The sequence below is a fragment of the Mus caroli genome, unplaced genomic scaffold, assembly GCF_978045245.1.
Source record: "Mus caroli unplaced genomic scaffold, Mus_caroli_1 scaffold_2, whole genome shotgun sequence".
Classification (NCBI taxonomy): domain Eukaryota; kingdom Metazoa; phylum Chordata; class Mammalia; order Rodentia; family Muridae; genus Mus; species Mus caroli.
The window spans coordinates 1,373,477-1,391,564 of record NW_028227257.1 but is presented as its reverse complement, the minus strand read 5'-3'; the positions used below and the strand labels follow the sequence as shown (position 1 = coordinate 1,391,564).

At 50.6% G+C, this 18,088-nt stretch overlaps 1 protein-coding gene across 1 annotated transcript in view; it reads left to right on the top strand.

Moving 5' to 3' along the window:
* The window catches only part of Ntsr1 (neurotensin receptor 1), a 42,383-nt gene extending 25,816 nt beyond the window's left edge, over nucleotides 1-16,567 (top strand). Inside the window, exons 2-4 of the mRNA XM_021156860.3 lie at nucleotides 13,139-13,355; nucleotides 15,217-15,307; nucleotides 16,315-16,567. Of these exons, the coding sequence (XP_021012519.2) occupies nucleotides 13,139-13,355; nucleotides 15,217-15,307; nucleotides 16,315-16,567 (561 nt within the window). The remainder of the gene's footprint in view (nucleotides 1-13,138; nucleotides 13,356-15,216; nucleotides 15,308-16,314) is intronic.
* Nucleotides 16,568-18,088: the final 1,521 nt, after the last annotated feature.

The window sequence follows — 18,088 nt, the reverse complement described above, 5'->3', positions numbered from 1 at the left end:
GTGGGGTTCCAGGTCCCAGGACCTTACAACACCTGGTAACCCCTTTGTGTCTTCAAGTGCTTCAAGTGCTGGATGAGCCAGAAGCAAAATAGGAGCAGAAGCAGAAACCATGCAGTCACACGTGCCTAAACACTACACACACACACACACACACACACACACACACACGTATGTGTATAAGAAGACATGATACAAAATGGGCACAAGCACATCTTAAACACAAGCACACGCACACTCGCACCTGCAGGCACAGACACACAGGTGTATTCACAGATGCATGCTCATGCCATTGTAGCTGAGCCAGAAGTTGCTGATTGCTGGTGCTTCTGGGACAGCCTCGTGGACACAGTCATCTCTTAGACCTCAGGGAGCAGGGAACACAATCTTACCTTGGTCCAGTACCACAGGATCACTTTGGCTGATGCTACCCAAGTATGAACAGCAGCAAAAACCAAGCTCTTCTCTACCAGGACTTACAGAGAAGCTGCCAGGTCTCTGGGGAAACCTGAGGGTTGGGTCTGGTGATGAACCCTCTCTTCAAGAAAGTGTAAAGGGAGACATGCTTTGTTCTCTGAGTTCTGTAGAAGCCCCAGTGTGACCTACACAGTGTACTGACTTGTCCAAGCCCAACCCTAATCCTCAGGCTGATGACTGGGAGCCTCCCTTCCCTATCCCCTTTTTCCTTTGTATTACTGGAAGCATTAGAAAGTCCTGCTAGAGTTGTCATGTTACTGGGGAAGGGAGAGAGTGTCCCATCTTGGGCTTACTAGTCTCAACAGTAAAAGAATTTAAAAATGGATTCAAAAGCTTAAGGATAATTTTATGATCATTTAAAAGGAAAACTCCAGGAAAGGCAAGGTGTAACTCTTGGCAACTTCCCAAAGGAGAGGGAAAAGAAAACACTATGCCTTTTTTACTCAGGCATGTACATTTGTCCAGCAGTCAGCCATGTGGCAGATAGGCAACCGAGTGGCCAAAATCAGATGCTTTAGAGAAAGGATGAGGAAGCTTGGGTACCAAAGGGAGCGTCCAGAGGCTCTGGCAGCATTCAGAGGAGAGGACAGAAGAAGGGGAAGTTAAATCTTTGCAGCTTGGGGTGCAGGCTGGCAGATCTAACAGACCCCAATGGTGGTTCTGCAGCCATTTCATTAATAGCAGGAATTCTGGGAAGGAAAAATAGATTATTTCATTAAAGGGATAGATATTCTTCCCATCTCCTTAGCACAGCTTCAGGTGAATCTGCCTTCCAGAGGGGTGTTCCCTTAGCTAGGCAGCTTACCTGCCCAACAGGATTGACTGTTAGAAGAGACATGGCATGTCTCCCTGCAGAGGAAGCTGTGTTCTTTAGTCTAGGAGGCACCGGTTTTCCCTTCCCGTACAGCTAGGGATTGTGTGTGCGTGTTCGTTTGTTTGCTTTTGAACAGAGAGAAATTAGAAGAGTCAGGCATGAGTGAGAAGCCGGGACCGGTTTCTCACATGCTCGCCTCCAAGATCACAGTTTAGTCATCTCCTTGAGGGCTGAGACTCTCAGGACCCAGGAGGCTCTGGTGTCTGCATCATGTCTGTGTATGTGTACCTATGTGCATCTGTCTCTGTCCACAGTCTTTCCACGTGTGTTTGAGAGCCTATGCATGTGTGCAGCCTCCAGGACACAGAGTCATTGTGAGGATATGACTGAGCAAGCTAGATCCCCCCATCCCCCAGTGTATAAGACACCGGCTGGAGACAGAGCTGCATAAAGGACCTGACTCACTAGAGGCTCAGAGAAATGGCCAATTGGATGTTCTCCCTCCCACCTACAGCTGACCTTGACTCCATTTCAATCACGAGAATATGCCATCAACACTAAACCTAGCCTTGAGGTGGATTTTCTCCTACGTATGCTATGGTCCGGGAGAATTTACAGACCAGAGCCTGAGTGCCTTCAAGTGGCCATTTCAAAGCCATCAAAGGAGACTCATCTAGCCTGCAAGAACAAGATTGGCCAGGCAGGGAATGCTATCCTGCAGGAGCCCGGCTGGATGGCTAGATGCAGCTCCTGCATGCCAATGCCTGGAACAAGGCTTCCTACTGGTGCAGTTAGCATCCAGGTCAATGACAGAGCCCAGCAGCAGCAGCGTGGAGAATAATAGACCTCTGACTCTGATGAGGACGCAGCTCAGCCTGCCTGGTGGGTGCAGCATCCACCTTCCAACAGAATAGAGACAAGGAACCGCCCTTCCTCCTCTCCCCCTTATCCCCCTCTCTCTTCCCCCTCCCTCTCCTCCTTCCCTTCTCCCTTCTCTTCCCCTCATCCCCCTCCCCTTTCCCTCCTCTATCTCTCACGTGCTTGTCTGAGACAGGCGTGAGGAAGGCGGGGAGGTTTACTCTGAATCCGACTGGAATGAAACAAATCTCATTTCACGTACACCTTGAACATGCCAGACAAGGCATCCCAGTGAGGGTGACTGACAGCTCAGGACATTCAACAGAATGTGGATCAGGGTGCCAAGGGCCTGTAGAAGGATTTGTCTGGGGAATAGGTTCTGCGGGGACATTTCTGAGGGGATAAAGCTCCAGTTGTCAGGTAGAAGGTGTCCAGAGGAGCCAGGCTTGGGATGTGGGTGTCAATGGAGACATGTTTGGGGAGATTCATATAACTGGAGTAAACTCACCTCTCTTCATACAGTGTGCACAACTATAGGGGTGTTGCCTTCAGAGCCTATGGAACCAGGCAATGCCCAGCTTGGCCATGAAAGGGTTCTTGCCTCTGCCAAGCATAACCCATCCTTGGGGCTGTTTTAAACTACTTTGAATGTGAAGTAAAAGAGCCTAGGAAATGGTTTCTCTTTAGATTCCCTAGGGGTAGAGCAGGTCCTCAGCCATGCATGCCACCAGCCCATTGGCCATCCTGGACCTGGAAGCCATGGACAGAAGACACTGGTAGGTGTTGTTCTCCTGCCTGTAGGTGGGATCTTGCTTCTCAAGCACGTGTTTTGATATCTCCTCTTGCTCCTTCAAGCTCTTCCTATACACTGGGCACTGGTGTGAGAACACAGTCAATGATCATGTTGGTCCCCATTTTTCTCAAATGGACTGTGACATGACCAGTACCCAGTGTGCGTTCCATGGCCATAAGCCTGAGTCTTTCAGGCAGGAGACAACGAGCTGGGACAATGCTCTATCATGGACAGGGTAGACACGGCCTACTGTTTATTAACATGTTGCTTGTGGTTAGTTTGGGCTCTGGTGGCCAAGCTGAGCAGTTGTGACAGAGACCATCTGGCCCACAAAGCAAAATCACTCACTCTCTGACCCTTTACTGAAGACATCTGTGGACTCCTGCTCTAGGATGTCAGAGGATGGAGAGGGTAGACCTCACTCAGAGCGGGATTGAAATGGTCCCCACTGCCAGGTTAGAGCTCGTGATGACCTGCCTCTTCTTAACTCAGGCTTCTTTGCTTTGTGAGCACCATGGCAGGGCCCACAATGGTCACTGTGGGGGCTTCTCGCTGCCAGACAGGACCCCGTGCTGGGCACTGTACAGGAGCCATACTGTGTGCTTGCAAAGCCAGGACTCCACAACCTCAGCACCATGGCAGAGCCGGTGCAAAGTCAGTGTGCTGCAATCCACCTGAGGGCGGGGACCTCCTTTCAGGTGACACCCCACATGGCCTCACTTCCAGTCACAGTGCTCATCCCTCTCTACCCGCACCTGTTCCTAATGTGGGAGCCAATCCTGACTCCTGCTCCAGGTTGTGCCTACCATGTAGGCAGGGCACCCTAAATATGCACACAGCTGTGCCAGTTTCCTGTTTCACAGGCTAAGGCTCCTGCCCTGTCAACCCCTCCTGGCCCGAAGGATCACAGTCCATAGACAAGTGTCAAGCTCTCTGAAAACAGGCTCACCCTTCACAATGTCTTGAACTCATCTCTGTCTCCCACCAAGGCTCCTCCCTCTCACTGCCCGGCTCCTCCCACTTCTGCAAGTAGGACACCTTGCAAGCATGAGGTATTTGATAAGTGGCCTTACCTAAAGGAGCTTGGGACATGCAATACCTTACACGGTGCCAGAGGATGGAGGATGGAGGATGGAGGGATATTTAACTAGCCCCAGGGGAGAGATGGACATATGTTATAGAATTTCCAGAAAGAGCCAGGTTGTACCACCTCAAGTCTGCAGCCTGCAACACAGCCTACCCCCAGCTGAGAACAGTAACCAGAAATCGCCTGACAGCTGGAGTCAGTCATGACCAAGGTTCCTTCTGCTGTCTATGGCAGAAGATCAAGGCTGGCAAGCTAATCTGAGACTGTGAGAGAGCTGTGAGCCTGGGGGAAGGGGAGGCTCCTCAAACCCCTGGCTCTCAAGACCCAGAAGGTTGACTCATGGCTGGCAGTGGGTGGGTAAGCCCTATACTGTTCTCCCCGCTGCCCTAGAAGCAGATAGGGCAGATAGGGCGGAAGCTATAGCATGCCAGGTCCGCCCTGTCCTTAGAGGGTGGATCCGCCCTTCTGCTGTCTGTGACGTCAAAGCTCACTAGGGATCCTGATGGGAAAGACCAAGACAGGACAGCTGAAGGTGATCTGTGCCACCCTCTCCTGCATGGGGATTTGGGGGATGGCAGCCACAGAGTGAGACTGGAAGGAATTCAGGGTCACTTAATAAGATCAATTTTGGTTTTCCTTTCTCTCTTCCACGCCTCCCCCCCCCCCAACCTCCTCCCCTATCTAGAGAGAAAATCAAGGAGCTTATACCCAGGGCTCTCTGATTCCCACTCTGGAGAGTGTGAATTTGCACGCTGTGCCATTCATAAAACAAAAAAGCCTCTTTGTTATTGAAAAAAAAAGCTCCAAGTGGGAGTAAAGGACAAATGAATGTGGGACTAATGAGGTAATGGGACTTGGTGGGGCTTGCAGACTGGGAGGGAGGAGCAGAGCCCCCTAACAGAGAAGTAAGTGCTTTGCTCCACCTCCAAAGCCCCTTCCCACTGGGTAGCATTTGGGCCACAGTTTACAGTTTAGTCTCCTCATCTTCCAGCCTCAGGAGTGTGTGTGTGTGTGTGGTGTATATGTATGTGTGGTGTGTGTGTGTGATGTATATGTGTGTGGTGTGTATGTGTGTGTGTGATGTATATGTGTGTGGTGTGTATGTGTGTGTGTGTGTGTGTGATGTATATGTGTGTGTGGTGTATGTGTGTGTGGTATATGTGTGTGTGGTGTGTATGTGTGTGTGTGTGATGTATATGTGTGTGTGGTGTATGTGTGTGTGGTATGTGTGTGTGTGGTATGTATGTGTGTGTGGTGTGTATGTGTGTGTGTACATGTGCTCACACTAGTATGTGTATGTGAATGTTCACATACATGTGCATGTGTGTGCCTGTGTGTATGTGTGTGCCTGTTTGTGTGTATGTGTCTGTGTGTGTGGTGTGTGTACTTGTGTGTATATGTATGTGTGTGGTATGTGTGTATGTATGTGTGGTGTGTGTGTGTATGTGGTGTGTGTATGTGCACATGCTAGTGTATGCATGTGAATATTCACATATGTGTGCATGTGTGTGCCTGTGTGTTGTGTGTGCCTGTTTGTGTGTATGTGTCTGTGTGTGTGGTGTGTATTGGTGTGTGTACTTGTGTGTATATGTATGTGTGTGTGGTGTGTATGTGTGCATGCTAGTGTATGTATGTGAATATTCACATATGTGTGCATGTGTGTGCCTGTGTATATGTGTGTGTGTGTGTGTGCATATGTGTGTGGTGTTTGTGTGCATTTGTGGTATGTATGTGTGTATGGTGTATGTGGGCATGTGTGTGCATGGGTGCATGCTAGTGTGTGTGCATGTGAATATTCACATACCTGTGCATGTGTGTACCTGTGTGGGTGTATATGTCTATGAGTAGTATGTGTGTATGATGTGTGTATATGTGTGTGGGGGTGTGCATGTGTCTGTGTATGTGTGTGGTCTGTGTATGTGTATGGTGTGGTATGTGTGTGTATGTGTGTGTGGTGTGTGGCATATGTGTGTGTGTGTTGTGTGTTGTATGTATATGTGGTGTGTGTGTGTGTGAGTGTGTGTGTGGAGTGTGTGTGTGTGTGTAGGTTAATGGTTGATGTCAGATGACTTCCTCTATCACGGTTCACATTGTTTTTTTGACATGGCCTTTCCCTGATTCTACAGCTTACCAACTGGCCAGATGGATGGCCAGCGAGTCTCCACCAGCCTCCCCAGTGTTGGGATTACAGGCTTACATCTCTGTGCCTGAATTTTTAAATGAGGGTTTAAAGAGCAAGTGCTTTCCTGGACAATCTGTCTCTCTGGCCCTCTGCTGCCATTTCAGAGCTTTTACTTCTGCCTGCCTTCAGATGTCCCACAGTCCTACCCAGCAGAAAGCTGGCTCGAGGCAGTGTCCCCTACCCAGAGGTGAGGCTCAGAACCTGGTCACTCAGGAAGAGGCCAGAGCCTGGATTTGTACAAGCTATGAGTCCTCTGTCCCGCCTGAGGCTCTGTGGTAGGGACTGGAAGACCTCTACCAAAGTCTTCCCTCACACTCTAAATCCTTTTCCTGTGGGTGAAGACACGCCCTTCTGTGTTCACTGTAATCAGATTTATTGAGCAGGGACACAGCACTAATCCCATTGAGACTCCGATGTTGAAGAGCCAGATGTCCACGGGGAAGTGCAGTGGCCAGCTTTGGCAGTAGGTGGTAATTACAAATTGGGAGGAACAGGCAGGATATTCGCTGCACTACCCACACAATTACATGGCAAGAAAGCACACAGCAAATTGTAGGGCTGGAGATTCCGCTGTAATGGGTGTCCTGTACTGCCCATATGCAACGTACACTCTGAGATGCATGTGTATTCTGCTTACAACCACTGAGCCCCAGCAACCAACTTTGTCCCAGGCTTGCAAAGCCTTGCTCCCAAGCCCAGATGAGGGTTTTTCATGATCATTGGAAATATGAAGCTAATGTCCATGAGTCCCAGGCTTTCTTGGCATGGAACAGAGAACTTTCTTGGATGGCTCAGCCTCTGTCAAGGGCTCTAAATGTACTGTGCTGAGCATTTGGCCGGATGTTTAATCCTTCAGTGTCAAATTAACGCCCTGCAGCTTAGGAAAATGCAAACAAAAGGCATATCGGCAAACCTGAATGAATTGCCTTGGGTTTTTGAAGTAGAGACACAACAGATGCATTTTAGCAAGTGGGAGCTACTGTTCAGGACACTCTTACTCATGAGAAGAAAGGCTACTGTCCTAGCTTGGTGTGGACACAGTCATGGAATCTGTCCAGCCAAGCACTGCCTTTCTGACTGCAGTACAAAGTGAGCCTTGGGTACAAGCTGGGGCTCTTTCCTGCTCCACTACTGTTGGGTACAGAGATGGGATGTGGGCCAGGCAGTACCCAGCCCACCCACTCTCCACTGTACTGCTACTCAAACTGCTGGGGATTTAGAAGTCACTTGCTGCTGCTCAGCAGATGTTCCACAGATTTGAGCATTCTAATAGAAGTTTTGGCTGGCATATATTTGAGGGCGTGGCAGACAGACTTCAGTCCTCCCTGCCCCTTCCCTGCCCTGAAGACTTACTCTCTTACCCAGATGGTTTGGGGCTAATTTTGAGAGAGGCTAGAAACATTGAAGCATCTTGTCACCTGTTTCTGCCCTCCACCCAGTAAAAAGAAAAAGAAAAAAAAAAAAGCCCCACACCAGCTGTGCTGAGGGTTCTGGACCAAGGCCAGGCCCTGCATCCACCCTGTTGTGCTAAGCTTTCTCCAGGGACTTAGAACCTGGCACAAGTGGACAAGGGCAGAGCTGTTGAGAAGGCCATTTCTGTAATTCGATTGAGGCCTCCAGGCTGAGTCTGTGGTCTCCTGACAGCCAAGCTGGTGCCAGGCCTACGGCACAGCCAGGCACTGGCAGGATGTGGATGTTCGTGGTTTTCTGTTGCCAATTTCTCAACCATACGGCAGCCAGCCTCTGCACCTCTGGACAGCAGGAGGGAAGAGTCTGGCTCTCACATTGAAGGTGGCCAGGACACAGAGGTGGGGGGTCAGATGTGCCATCTCCTGGGAGAAGAAGGCTACAGGGGTCCTGCCTACACTCTGGTCACAGCCCTCTTGGTATAGCTAGCTGTCTGTGGTGCTGTCTTTCCATCTGGGACTTGAGAACCACCCAGCAAATCTGCTGTTTGGACTCTGTCTGAGGTCCAGGCTCTTCCAATAATCCCAAACCAGAAAAGAAGGACAGGGACCCACAGCGGAGTAAAGTCAAATTAAGGAAGTGAATGGAAGCTGCCCCAAGAGATGCCTCCTGGAAGCAGAGGGGCGCTTTCATACACTCACTCATGAAAGCAAGAGCCTACATATACTTCATCTGGCTGGAGTCCGGTTCCTACACGTCAGGTTTTCTTCAGAGCCCTTCTGAGCAGCCTTGAGCATGTCAAGGGTTTGGGCCACTCTCAGATCCCTGGCAAGTGCGACAGAGATCCAAATGGAGACAGGAGCAACATGGCATCCTAGACCTGCCACCCGTTGGGACATTCCAGAAGAAGTTGAGTCAACATTTTTTTATATACCTTTAGCTCCCTCCTCCTTATTGAATAGAACCCCGGTCTCAGGCATCCTGTGGGGTCTTTCAGATGATGGCTTCTTTGTCTTTTCCACAGTCCCATCCTGAGGATAATGCAATGCAGTCACTCTCCTGTGAAATTCTGGGCCGTGTCACTTTAAGAGAACCCCCACCCCGTTGTGTTCTGGTGAGATGAGAATAGACCCACCAGATACAGTTTTCTTTTGTCCCTAACATCTCCACATCTGGGAAAAACTGGTGGCTTTGGTGTGACATGTGGAGGGCTCTTGTTCACAGCTGGGCATCTACTGCAGGGCACTAGACATAGAGTTTGTGTGGTGGGACTGTTATTTCAGTTCAAAAGGGGCACCTGAAGCATGCACTGCCAGCCCCTGTACAGGTTAATCAGGTTTTGTTCAGAGCCAAGCTGGGCCTTAGAGGAACTTGGGGAGCCACACACACCTTGCTTCCCTTTAGTCCCTTGGATATATTCTCCATAAACTGTTATCTCGGGGTGCCCGGTATCAACTAGTGCCCCAGGATCAGATGCGTGGGGACTGGCCAGCTAGCTGCCTGCCTCAGTGGTAGCCATTCCAGTTCATTCTGGTTTTGTTATTTCAAACAAGGCTGCACTGGAAACCTTTGATATCAGTGCATTATGCTATCATCCACGGTCCCAGCAGAAGTGGAGAAGGGTGGCCAGAAAATGTGAGGACACAGGCTAGCTCAGCAGGGGATTGCCTTCTGTAAGGGTGGCAAACGAGCCCCAGCCAGAACAGGTTCAGCACGGGCAAGCCTTGGACAGAGTGCAGATCGAAGACGTCAAGCAGGTTCCTGTGCCCTCACATTTTCTGCCCAGGCTGGTCCAGAAGGTCACACAGGCACTTCTCCTACTTCACCCTGCTGGGTTTTTTTGATTTGGTTTGGTTTTTTTGTTTTTGTTTTTTGTTTTGTTTTGGTTTTTTTTTTTCTTTTGTTTCTCAGCTCTTAGGCGTTGCAGCCTCTTCAGCTCCTTCTCATTCTTTGCGGGATGCTGGCTGGAGTGAGTGAGTTCAGATTTTTATCTAAACACAATGGGTTTAACTAGGGGCGGGGAGAAGCCCCAGTATTGTTCTGCAGGAGAAATGCACCTGAGGGTCAGAGCTTCAGTGTAGGGATCTGAGACTAAGGCCACCTCTTGGTGACTTGGGGTGGGTGGGGAGAGTATACACCACTGTCACATGCGCCCACATCTGTTGACACACAGGCTATATACATCTCCCCCATACACCATCCGTGTACAAGCTTGAACCTACCATCTCTTTCTTACCACTGTATCTTTTCTAATCAAACCCTTCAATCTGCCTCCCTTCTTATCCACAAAAATATAGACTTACGGAGGGCAGCAGCTAAACTAGCCCAGTTCCTCACAGGTGCCATCCCAGCTTCCTGACAAGAACTCTGAGCTTGCTTTTTTGCTCATCCTGATGGTAATCCTGGGTGCTACTGAAGGCACTCAATGATGGGAGCACCTTTGGTCACTCTAAGATTCCCTGGTTGTTGGGATTTTTTAAGATTAATTTATTTCTATTATGTATATGACTGCACTGTAGCTGTACAGATGGTTGTGAGCCTTCGTGTGGTTGTTAGGAATTTGAATTTAGGACTTGTGCTCTCTCTGGTCAGCCCCGCTCGCTCCAGTCAGCCCCGCTCCGCTCAGTTCCTGCTCACTCCAGCCCAAAGATTTATTTATTATTATAAATAAGTACACTGTAGCTATCTTCAGCCGCACCAGAAGAGGGCGTCAGATCTCATTACAGGTAGTTGTGAGCCACCATGAGGTTGCTGAGATTTGAACTCAGGACCTTCAGAAGAGCAGTCAGTGCTCTTACCCGCTGAGCCACCTCAGCAGCCCCTAAAGTTCCTTGTTGAGATGTGGAGTCTCTCTGGGACCTGCTTGAGGTCACAGATACCCAAGGATATAGGATTCCTATCTGTCTACACCCCAACCTCCAACCCCTAATCCACCCCATGCATTCTGCTCCTTTCTGGAGAGCCTTCCTCGTGCACGACAATTTCCAGGACTGAGAGGACCAATAGCAGTCAGGGTGGAACACAAGGCAAGAACTCCAAAGGCTGGCATGCTCTTGGGGTCCACCGTCCTCCCCAGCACCCCAATCCAGCTTTGTAAACATGATCAAAAAGCTGGTGGCCCACAGTAGCCTGACACCTAACTGTTCTTGGGTCCTGTCTCATCCATGGGAGTTGGTGCATATGTCTAAAACAGAAGGAGAAAAAACAAAGAGATACCAGGAGAGACAGCCACACAGAAGGGGAGGCAGAGGCAGAGACACTGTGTGGTATGTGCTGTCCCTCGCTAAGACCAGCAATGCTGAGTCTGGTTTCTCTCCCCAGGATGTATGCATCCTAACTGTGTAACAGGTTCCCTCCACAGGTTATTATCAGCGCTGCCCCCTCTGACTTCCCTGTTCTTGGTCATGTCCCTCCCTCCCCATTGCTCAGGGTCACAGATCAGGGTGATCTGGGGTCATCTGCCTGCATGTCCCCCCAGGACACAGGGGCCTGGTTTGGAAAGGCACATTAAAGGATGCTGTGGGTGCTTCCAGCTGTGTAGGATAGCATTGATGCATCCTGCTGTGAAATCAGCATGATCCTCAAGTTGACAGAGGTGACAGATGTTTCTCAGGCTATCCTGTGTGGCCAGGGCTGCCGTGCCCATGCAAGTTGGAAGCAGACAGCTCTAAGGCTGGGGCTACACCTGGTGAGGGTCAGAAAAGGCGTGCGCCTCGGAACCTCGGGTTTAGGAGCAATGACTGGCCACTGAGGGTCTGGAACTAGCCGCCTCATCTTGCTGCTGCTTTGCTCCAGCTCTGGCCAGTCCTAGAGGTAGCTGTCTGCCGCCTGTGTTCATCGAGGTGTGGTATTTTAAATGTTTTGACATTTTAAATCCGAGTTGGATACATCCAGTGTGTTTAATTCCACTGTGACTCACCAGGAATCAAATTAGTGTATCTCCTGGGATGGGGCACAGCTGGGCTCACAGCAGACAGAGGACTTCTTGCTTGCCCTCCATGGGCTTCCAATGGAGTGAGTAAACACACAGGAGGAACAACTCTGGCTCCTGACCTCCTGGGGAAAGATGGAACAGGCCCTCTATTCTCAAGGTCAGAGGAGATGCAGCTTGGGGAGGGCATAAAGAACCCAAGAGGGAGATGGTGCTGACCTTCTCTGGAGAGGTGTGTACCTTGCCTGTTGAGCAGAGATTTGTTTGTGCAAATGGCATTTTGAACTGCCTTTTTCCCAGGCCCTCCCAGGGGTGGTCTGTGGATACCTGGGAGTGGAGAAAGGCCTTCACAGGTGCTTCAACTAAGTCTGAAAGAGGCTTGGGAAGTCCAAGCCAACTCCAGCGCCCTGGGTTTCCACGCCCCTCACTCCCAGCATCTGGTCATGGCTGTCCTTGCATAAGTCAGGAGCTTTGTGATGGCCATATTCTCCATGGACTTCAACTAGGACATGTGCACATTTGTGTGATTTTTTTTTTTTAATGCTCCAAGAAGCCTCCTGAAGCCAAGGGTCAGCTGGACGTTACATTGTTGGAAAAGCCGGGCTGAACTCATACAGGCCAGGAAACAAATCCATGTCCCGCCATTTCTGAGTTATGAAGAGAACCTCAGAGATTCAGTTTTCCCAAATGCAGAGTGTATGGAGAGGCCTGGGCTGCTGTGTAGGTGTACCAGCTGGTTTTGCGTGTCAACTTGACACAGCTGGAGTTATCACAGAGAAAGGAGCTTCAGGTGAGGAAATGCCTCCATGAGATCCAGCTGCAAGGCATTTTCTCAATTAGTGATCAAGAGAGGAAGGCCCATTGTAGGTGGTACCATCCCTGGGCTGGTAGTCTTGGGTTCTATAAGAGAGCAAGCTGAGCAAGCCAGAGAAAGCAAGCCAGTAAGTAACATCCCTCCATGGCCTCTGCATCAGCTCCTGCTTGAGTTCCAGTCCCAACTTCCTTGGTGATGAACAGCAATGTGGAAGTATAAGCTGAATAAACCCTTTCCTCCCCAACTTGCTTCTTGGTCATGATGTTTGTGCAGGAATAGAAACCCTGACTAAGACAGTAGTGCTAGCGGTCCCCGGAGCTTGCTAGCCATCCCCAGAGCTCTGAGAGACACCACGTGGGTGGCAGGTTGTATGAAGGCCTCAGTGTGAACTGTTTGCATGCAGTGTGGGAGCTAAGGATTCAGTCTCACTGGACAGACCATGCTGAGATCTGGAGTCCTGGACATGATATTCTCAGGCCCAGGACTCAGAGCCTGGCCCTTTGTCAGAACACCTAAGGTCTTTCCCAGCCCCAGGTAGCAGAGGCTATGCTGATCTCTTTGAAGCCTGTTGGAGTGGAGAGGAGTGGAGTGCAGGTTGAAAGCTGAACCTGGGGAGGAGCTCCAGGGGAGGGCCGGGTCTGGTAGGCAGGTCAGATGGCCTCTGGCCCTCCTAATTTGTCAAGTACCTCCCAACTCCAGCTCTGAGCACACGGGGTGATAGTCCCCAGGTCTGGTGGGTAAGCATCTGTGTCTGACAGTCGCCTCTTGCTCTCTGCAGGTTAACACCTTCATGTCCTTCCTGTTTCCCATGCTGATCATCTCCATCCTAAACACTGTGATAGCCAACAAACTGACCGTCATGGTGCACCAGGCCGCCGAGCAGGGCCGTGGTGTGTGCACTGTGGGCACCCACAACAGTTTAGAGCACAGCACGTTCAACATGTCCATCGAGCCAGGCCGTGTCCAGGCCCTGCGCCATGGAGTTCTCGTCTTACGTACGTAACCGCAGACCCAGGGGGGAACAGACAGTGCTGTTGGGGCTCAACCCAGAGCCGAGTGTAAAGACATGGGATGGAATGTGGGTCCAAGCTCAGCATTGGTGCTCTGTCCTCTTTGTGACAGCTTCACATCCTCACTTAACCAACCAGAGGCCGGAAGCCAACTCTAAGCTTGAAGCTTTACTAACATACATGGGTAAGCTTTCTTGTAAATCAAGGATCTGTCAAGGAAGCAAGTATACCCCCAGGAACACGCATAAATGAAGTCACATGACCAGTCCTGGCAGCCGGGGACCTCCATGGAGGTAACATCTAGCTATGCAGGACTAGAAGGTCCTGGTAACAGACCTGAAGGCAGAAGGCCAAACAAACCTTCCAAGCAGATGCCTGGTGATTAGACAGTTCGCAGCAACAATGCTAAGTAGAGGGGTAGACCTGAATCCTGCAGCTGATGCAACCTTGGGAATCATTCATCAGGGATGGTGGATAGGAAAGACCCAGGACAGCAGTCTTTTTATCTTCCAGATCCATGTCTTGCTTTTTATTTTCCTGTGGCTATGGCTCCTTCCTGGTCCTGCCCCTTTCAGGTTTGCTTCCCAGCAGCTCTAGATACAACCTCAAGGACAAACCATGTGACAGTAAGAAGTCCCCCAGACCAGGCCCTAGAGCCCAGAGTGGCTGGCACAAGACCTGAGTGGGTCTAGGTGGCCTTCCTCACAGATGTCCTCGTCTGTACCCAAAGGTAGCAACTGTGATAAGCGTTCATTCTCAAACACCTCCTCCCAAGGACATTGCTGGACCCAGAGCAACCACCTCGTGTCCACCACTAACTTAGTGTTTCTCAGAGTAACTGGAAGAGTGAGTGGTGAGTCCTGTCCTGGTCCCAGGAGGAGGCTGAGGCTGAAGGTAGAGAGGAGCACCCAAGACCTCAAGCAGAGGCGGGCCAGACAGAAGACTATGTAAACATGCTCATAGCTGTCCAACAGAACTGTTTTGGGGTCAACCCTCTTGGCTGAGAAACCCAAAGGGACCCCAAAGATTCCCTCTCTGCAAGTGCTAGAATCTCCTGCTTATTTAATACTGAATGGTACTCCACTGTACAGTGCTTACCCATCCAAGTTCCTGTTGTGTGCATGAACCCCATGACCACACACTAGTAGGGCAGTAGATCCACCTGTCTGATCACAGGCTCCCAGGTTTCTTCCACCTCTGTGATTGACTGGGAAAGATACTATTGAGAAATGGAGTGCACGTATTCTTTTCAATTTCTGTTTTTAATTCTTCCAGGTCGATTCCCAGGAAAGGGGGTGATGAATCACGTGATGCCTTTTTTTTTTCTTTTGAATTGCTGTCTGTCACAATGGCTGCAGCATGCAACATTGTTGCATTTGTTGTTAGGTTGTTTTGTGTGTGTTTGCTTACGTGTGTGGAGGCCAGAGGTCAACAGCAGGTGTCTTCCTCTCTTGCTCTTCACCTTCTCTTTTGATATGTGTCTCTCACTGAACCTGGAACAGATTGATTCAGTTGTGATCCATTGCCTGTGAGCTCTAGGCATCCACAAGCCTCCGCCTAGGCCTGCAGTCTCCTAGCACTGGGTTACAGACACACTCTGTTCACCGGGTGCTTTGTTGGTTGTTACTATGTTTTGTTTTATTACAAGAGAAAAGAAAACGGCCCATGACCTCAGGATGCCATCTTTGTCTCCCGTGGCTCAGGATGTCATCTTTGTCTTCCATGGCTCTCTCCTATTTCTGAGGGCAATGACCTCAGGATGCCACCTTTGTCTTCCATGGCTCAGGATGTCACCTTTGTCTCCCGTGGCTCTCTCCGTGTTTCTGAGGCAGTGACTGTCTTGCAGGTGCTGTGGTAATCGCCTTTGTGGTCTGCTGGCTGCCCTACCATGTGCGGCGCCTCATGTTCTGCTATATCTCAGATGAACAGTGGACTACGTGAGTATTTGAACTCTAGCAGACAGAGACAGACAGGGCTACCATGAGCTCCACAATCCACAAGCCTGTCTGGAACGAGGGGAAAGCTGATCTGAGCCTGTGGCTCCAGGGAGGATGATTATAGACAAGAGGTCAAAGCAGACAACAGACACTCAAAGTCATTCCTGAGACATTTATGTCAGAGCTGAAGGTTCTTTTGGTCACAGCTACTCCAGACCAGACTGGTGGGCTCAACAGAGTCACAGGAGGAGCTGTGATTTGTCACACAAAGGGAAAAGACAGGGAGACAAGCTCAACCTCCAGCTGCAAGCCACTTGTGAAGGTTGTCAACTGGGCAAATTGTAGGAGACTCAGTGTCCAGGTTCTTGATGAGACCGGTCACAGAGCCCCTTCTGCTAAGCATGACTCAGGCTCCCAGGTGGAAAGTACGTAATCATCATGAACCTTGTTTGCACAAATGAGTCAGCTGATGGTGAGAGCAGTCTTGAGCACCACCCAGCCAGTGAACCTACTGTGAGCCATTTCTGTAGCAGAGCAGGGCTCCCTAGCATGTGAGAAACATCACCATCAGACTAATAGGCACCAATGGACAAGACATAGCTGCTGCTCACATGGAGATACTAAAGAGCAGAGAAGCAGCTCTAAGTGAAGGTTTGGGAAGGTCAGGGATGCCTGGAGATGGGAGTTAAGATCATCATGAATAGATGTAGCATGCACAGATATCAGGAGCCTTAGTGGTTCCTGTCCTTGTGTGGTTTGGGATTAGTGGGCCCTGAAGCCTTAAGACACTGAGAACAGGATTCTATGTAGACAATCAAGATGGGCTGCTGAGAGAGAGGGGGCATGCCCAACTGGGGCTGTGGTCAAAGCCAGATCCTCTAGATATCCTATGAAAAAGGCGTTAAGGATGCTTTGGTACCCCCAAGCTGCAACACTGCGCATGCCTGGCCCGTGCGCATGCCTGGTGAGAGCCACTGGAGTCTAAACATCCTCTTCTCCCCCAACAGGTTCCTCTTCGACTTCTACCACTATTTCTATATGCTGACCAACGCTCTCTTCTACGTCAGCTCCGCCATCAATCCCATCCTTTACAACCTCGTCTCCGCCAACTTCCGCCAGGTCTTCCTGTCCACACTGGCCTGCCTCTGTCCTGGGTGGCGCCGCCGCCGAAAGAAGAGGCCAACGTTCTCCAGGAAACCAAACAGCATGTCCAGCAACCATGCGTTTTCCACCAGTGCCACCCGGGAAACCCTGTACTAGGCCATGAGGAGGTAGCCTGTGCACAGGGCAGCAACTCCCCCAACCCCCCACCCCCACCCCCAAAGCGTCCTAAGGTTAAGTAGTGGCTCATCTAAGCCAAGCCGGTGAGGCTGGAGCACCCTCCGCGGAGGCTTCTTTCTTCTCAGTTTCTCTTTCTTCCCTTCCTCTGGTTCTCCCCTCCCTAGTCCTTTATTCTTGCCCCTTATCCCTCTCCTACCTCCACCTTTAAAAACAGAAAAGAGGCGGTTTCTCTCCTGGCCCTACAAAAGGCCTTTAACAAGAAGAAATTAGCACTCACCAAGGACAGTCTCCTTTGTTCCCAGACTAATGGATGTTTTAGAAGGAAGAAATGAAAGCACCACATTGGGACTGGACAGACGAGCTGTTGTAACCATAACAGCACCTTGTAACTGCACTGGCAGGGCGAGACCGTGTCTGAAGTTGGACTTGGGCTCAGAGACACAGGCTCCATCTCAGCCCCTTTATGCCTCTACTCCTGCCCTGGTCCAACAGATATCATAGCACTCTCTGAGCCTCGTGTCCAGATCCTTTCTTGGCAGGCTGGTACACTGCCCTTCCCAGGGTGGTCCAGAGAAGCCCCAAAATTACTGTGTAAGGTCCAGGGCCCACAGCTGGAAGCTGTGGGAATCCATGCCACACCTGGATGGCTATGGCCCACTAACGAGACCCCAATTCCCACATGCCCAGGAAGGATAAAAGGGCTGGCCTGGAATCACACAGGACAAGCTTCAAGTGGCTTTGCACTGGGACCTTCACCTCTTGGATCTGCAGAAGGATGGGAGATAAGTGGGGTCCAGCCTCCCCAGTCCAGGTGGCTTTGCTGGGGACATGCATGGTTCTGCATCTCATATACAGATGTATAGACTAAGGTCTGACAGCAGCTGGCTTCAGGCTGGGACTCCTGAGAAGGGGCACTGAGCCAGGTCCTCAGCAAGATGCCAGTGTCTGAGACTCCACAGGTAAGGGGAGGCCAAGCACCCCAGCATCCAGCTGGCCAGCAGCCCTGGACTGAGGCATATGTCAATTTGTTAACCAGCTGCCAAGCAGCCACCCTGGCCCAGGTTCTAGGCGCCTGGAAAAGCAGGCACCCTTCATCTCTGGGAGCCGTCTCCAAACAAGACAGGACCATTCAGCCTCCAGCCAACAAGCTGGCTGGGCACTTGGAGACAGTCCCAGGATGCCATGCACCAGCAAGGTAGAAGTAGCAGGAGAGTCAAGTTTAGCCTTTTGCAAAAGAGCCTTAGCTCTATTGTCTGGGAGAGAGATGGCTGGACATGCAGTTGCTCTGTAAGAATGGAATTGCCACGGGACATGGGAGGCTCAGTCACGGCCCAGGCTAGCCTCTGCTCCCTCTGAACTATAAAACAATGGGTGAAAAGTCAGGATATCTGTGGTCACCCAGAGATATGGGGAGGGTGTTCAAGTACTTGAACCCCACAAATCACTGCTACTAGTAATGTGATCCCTCAGGCCATCAAGGGCAGGACCTGGGTGAGTCAG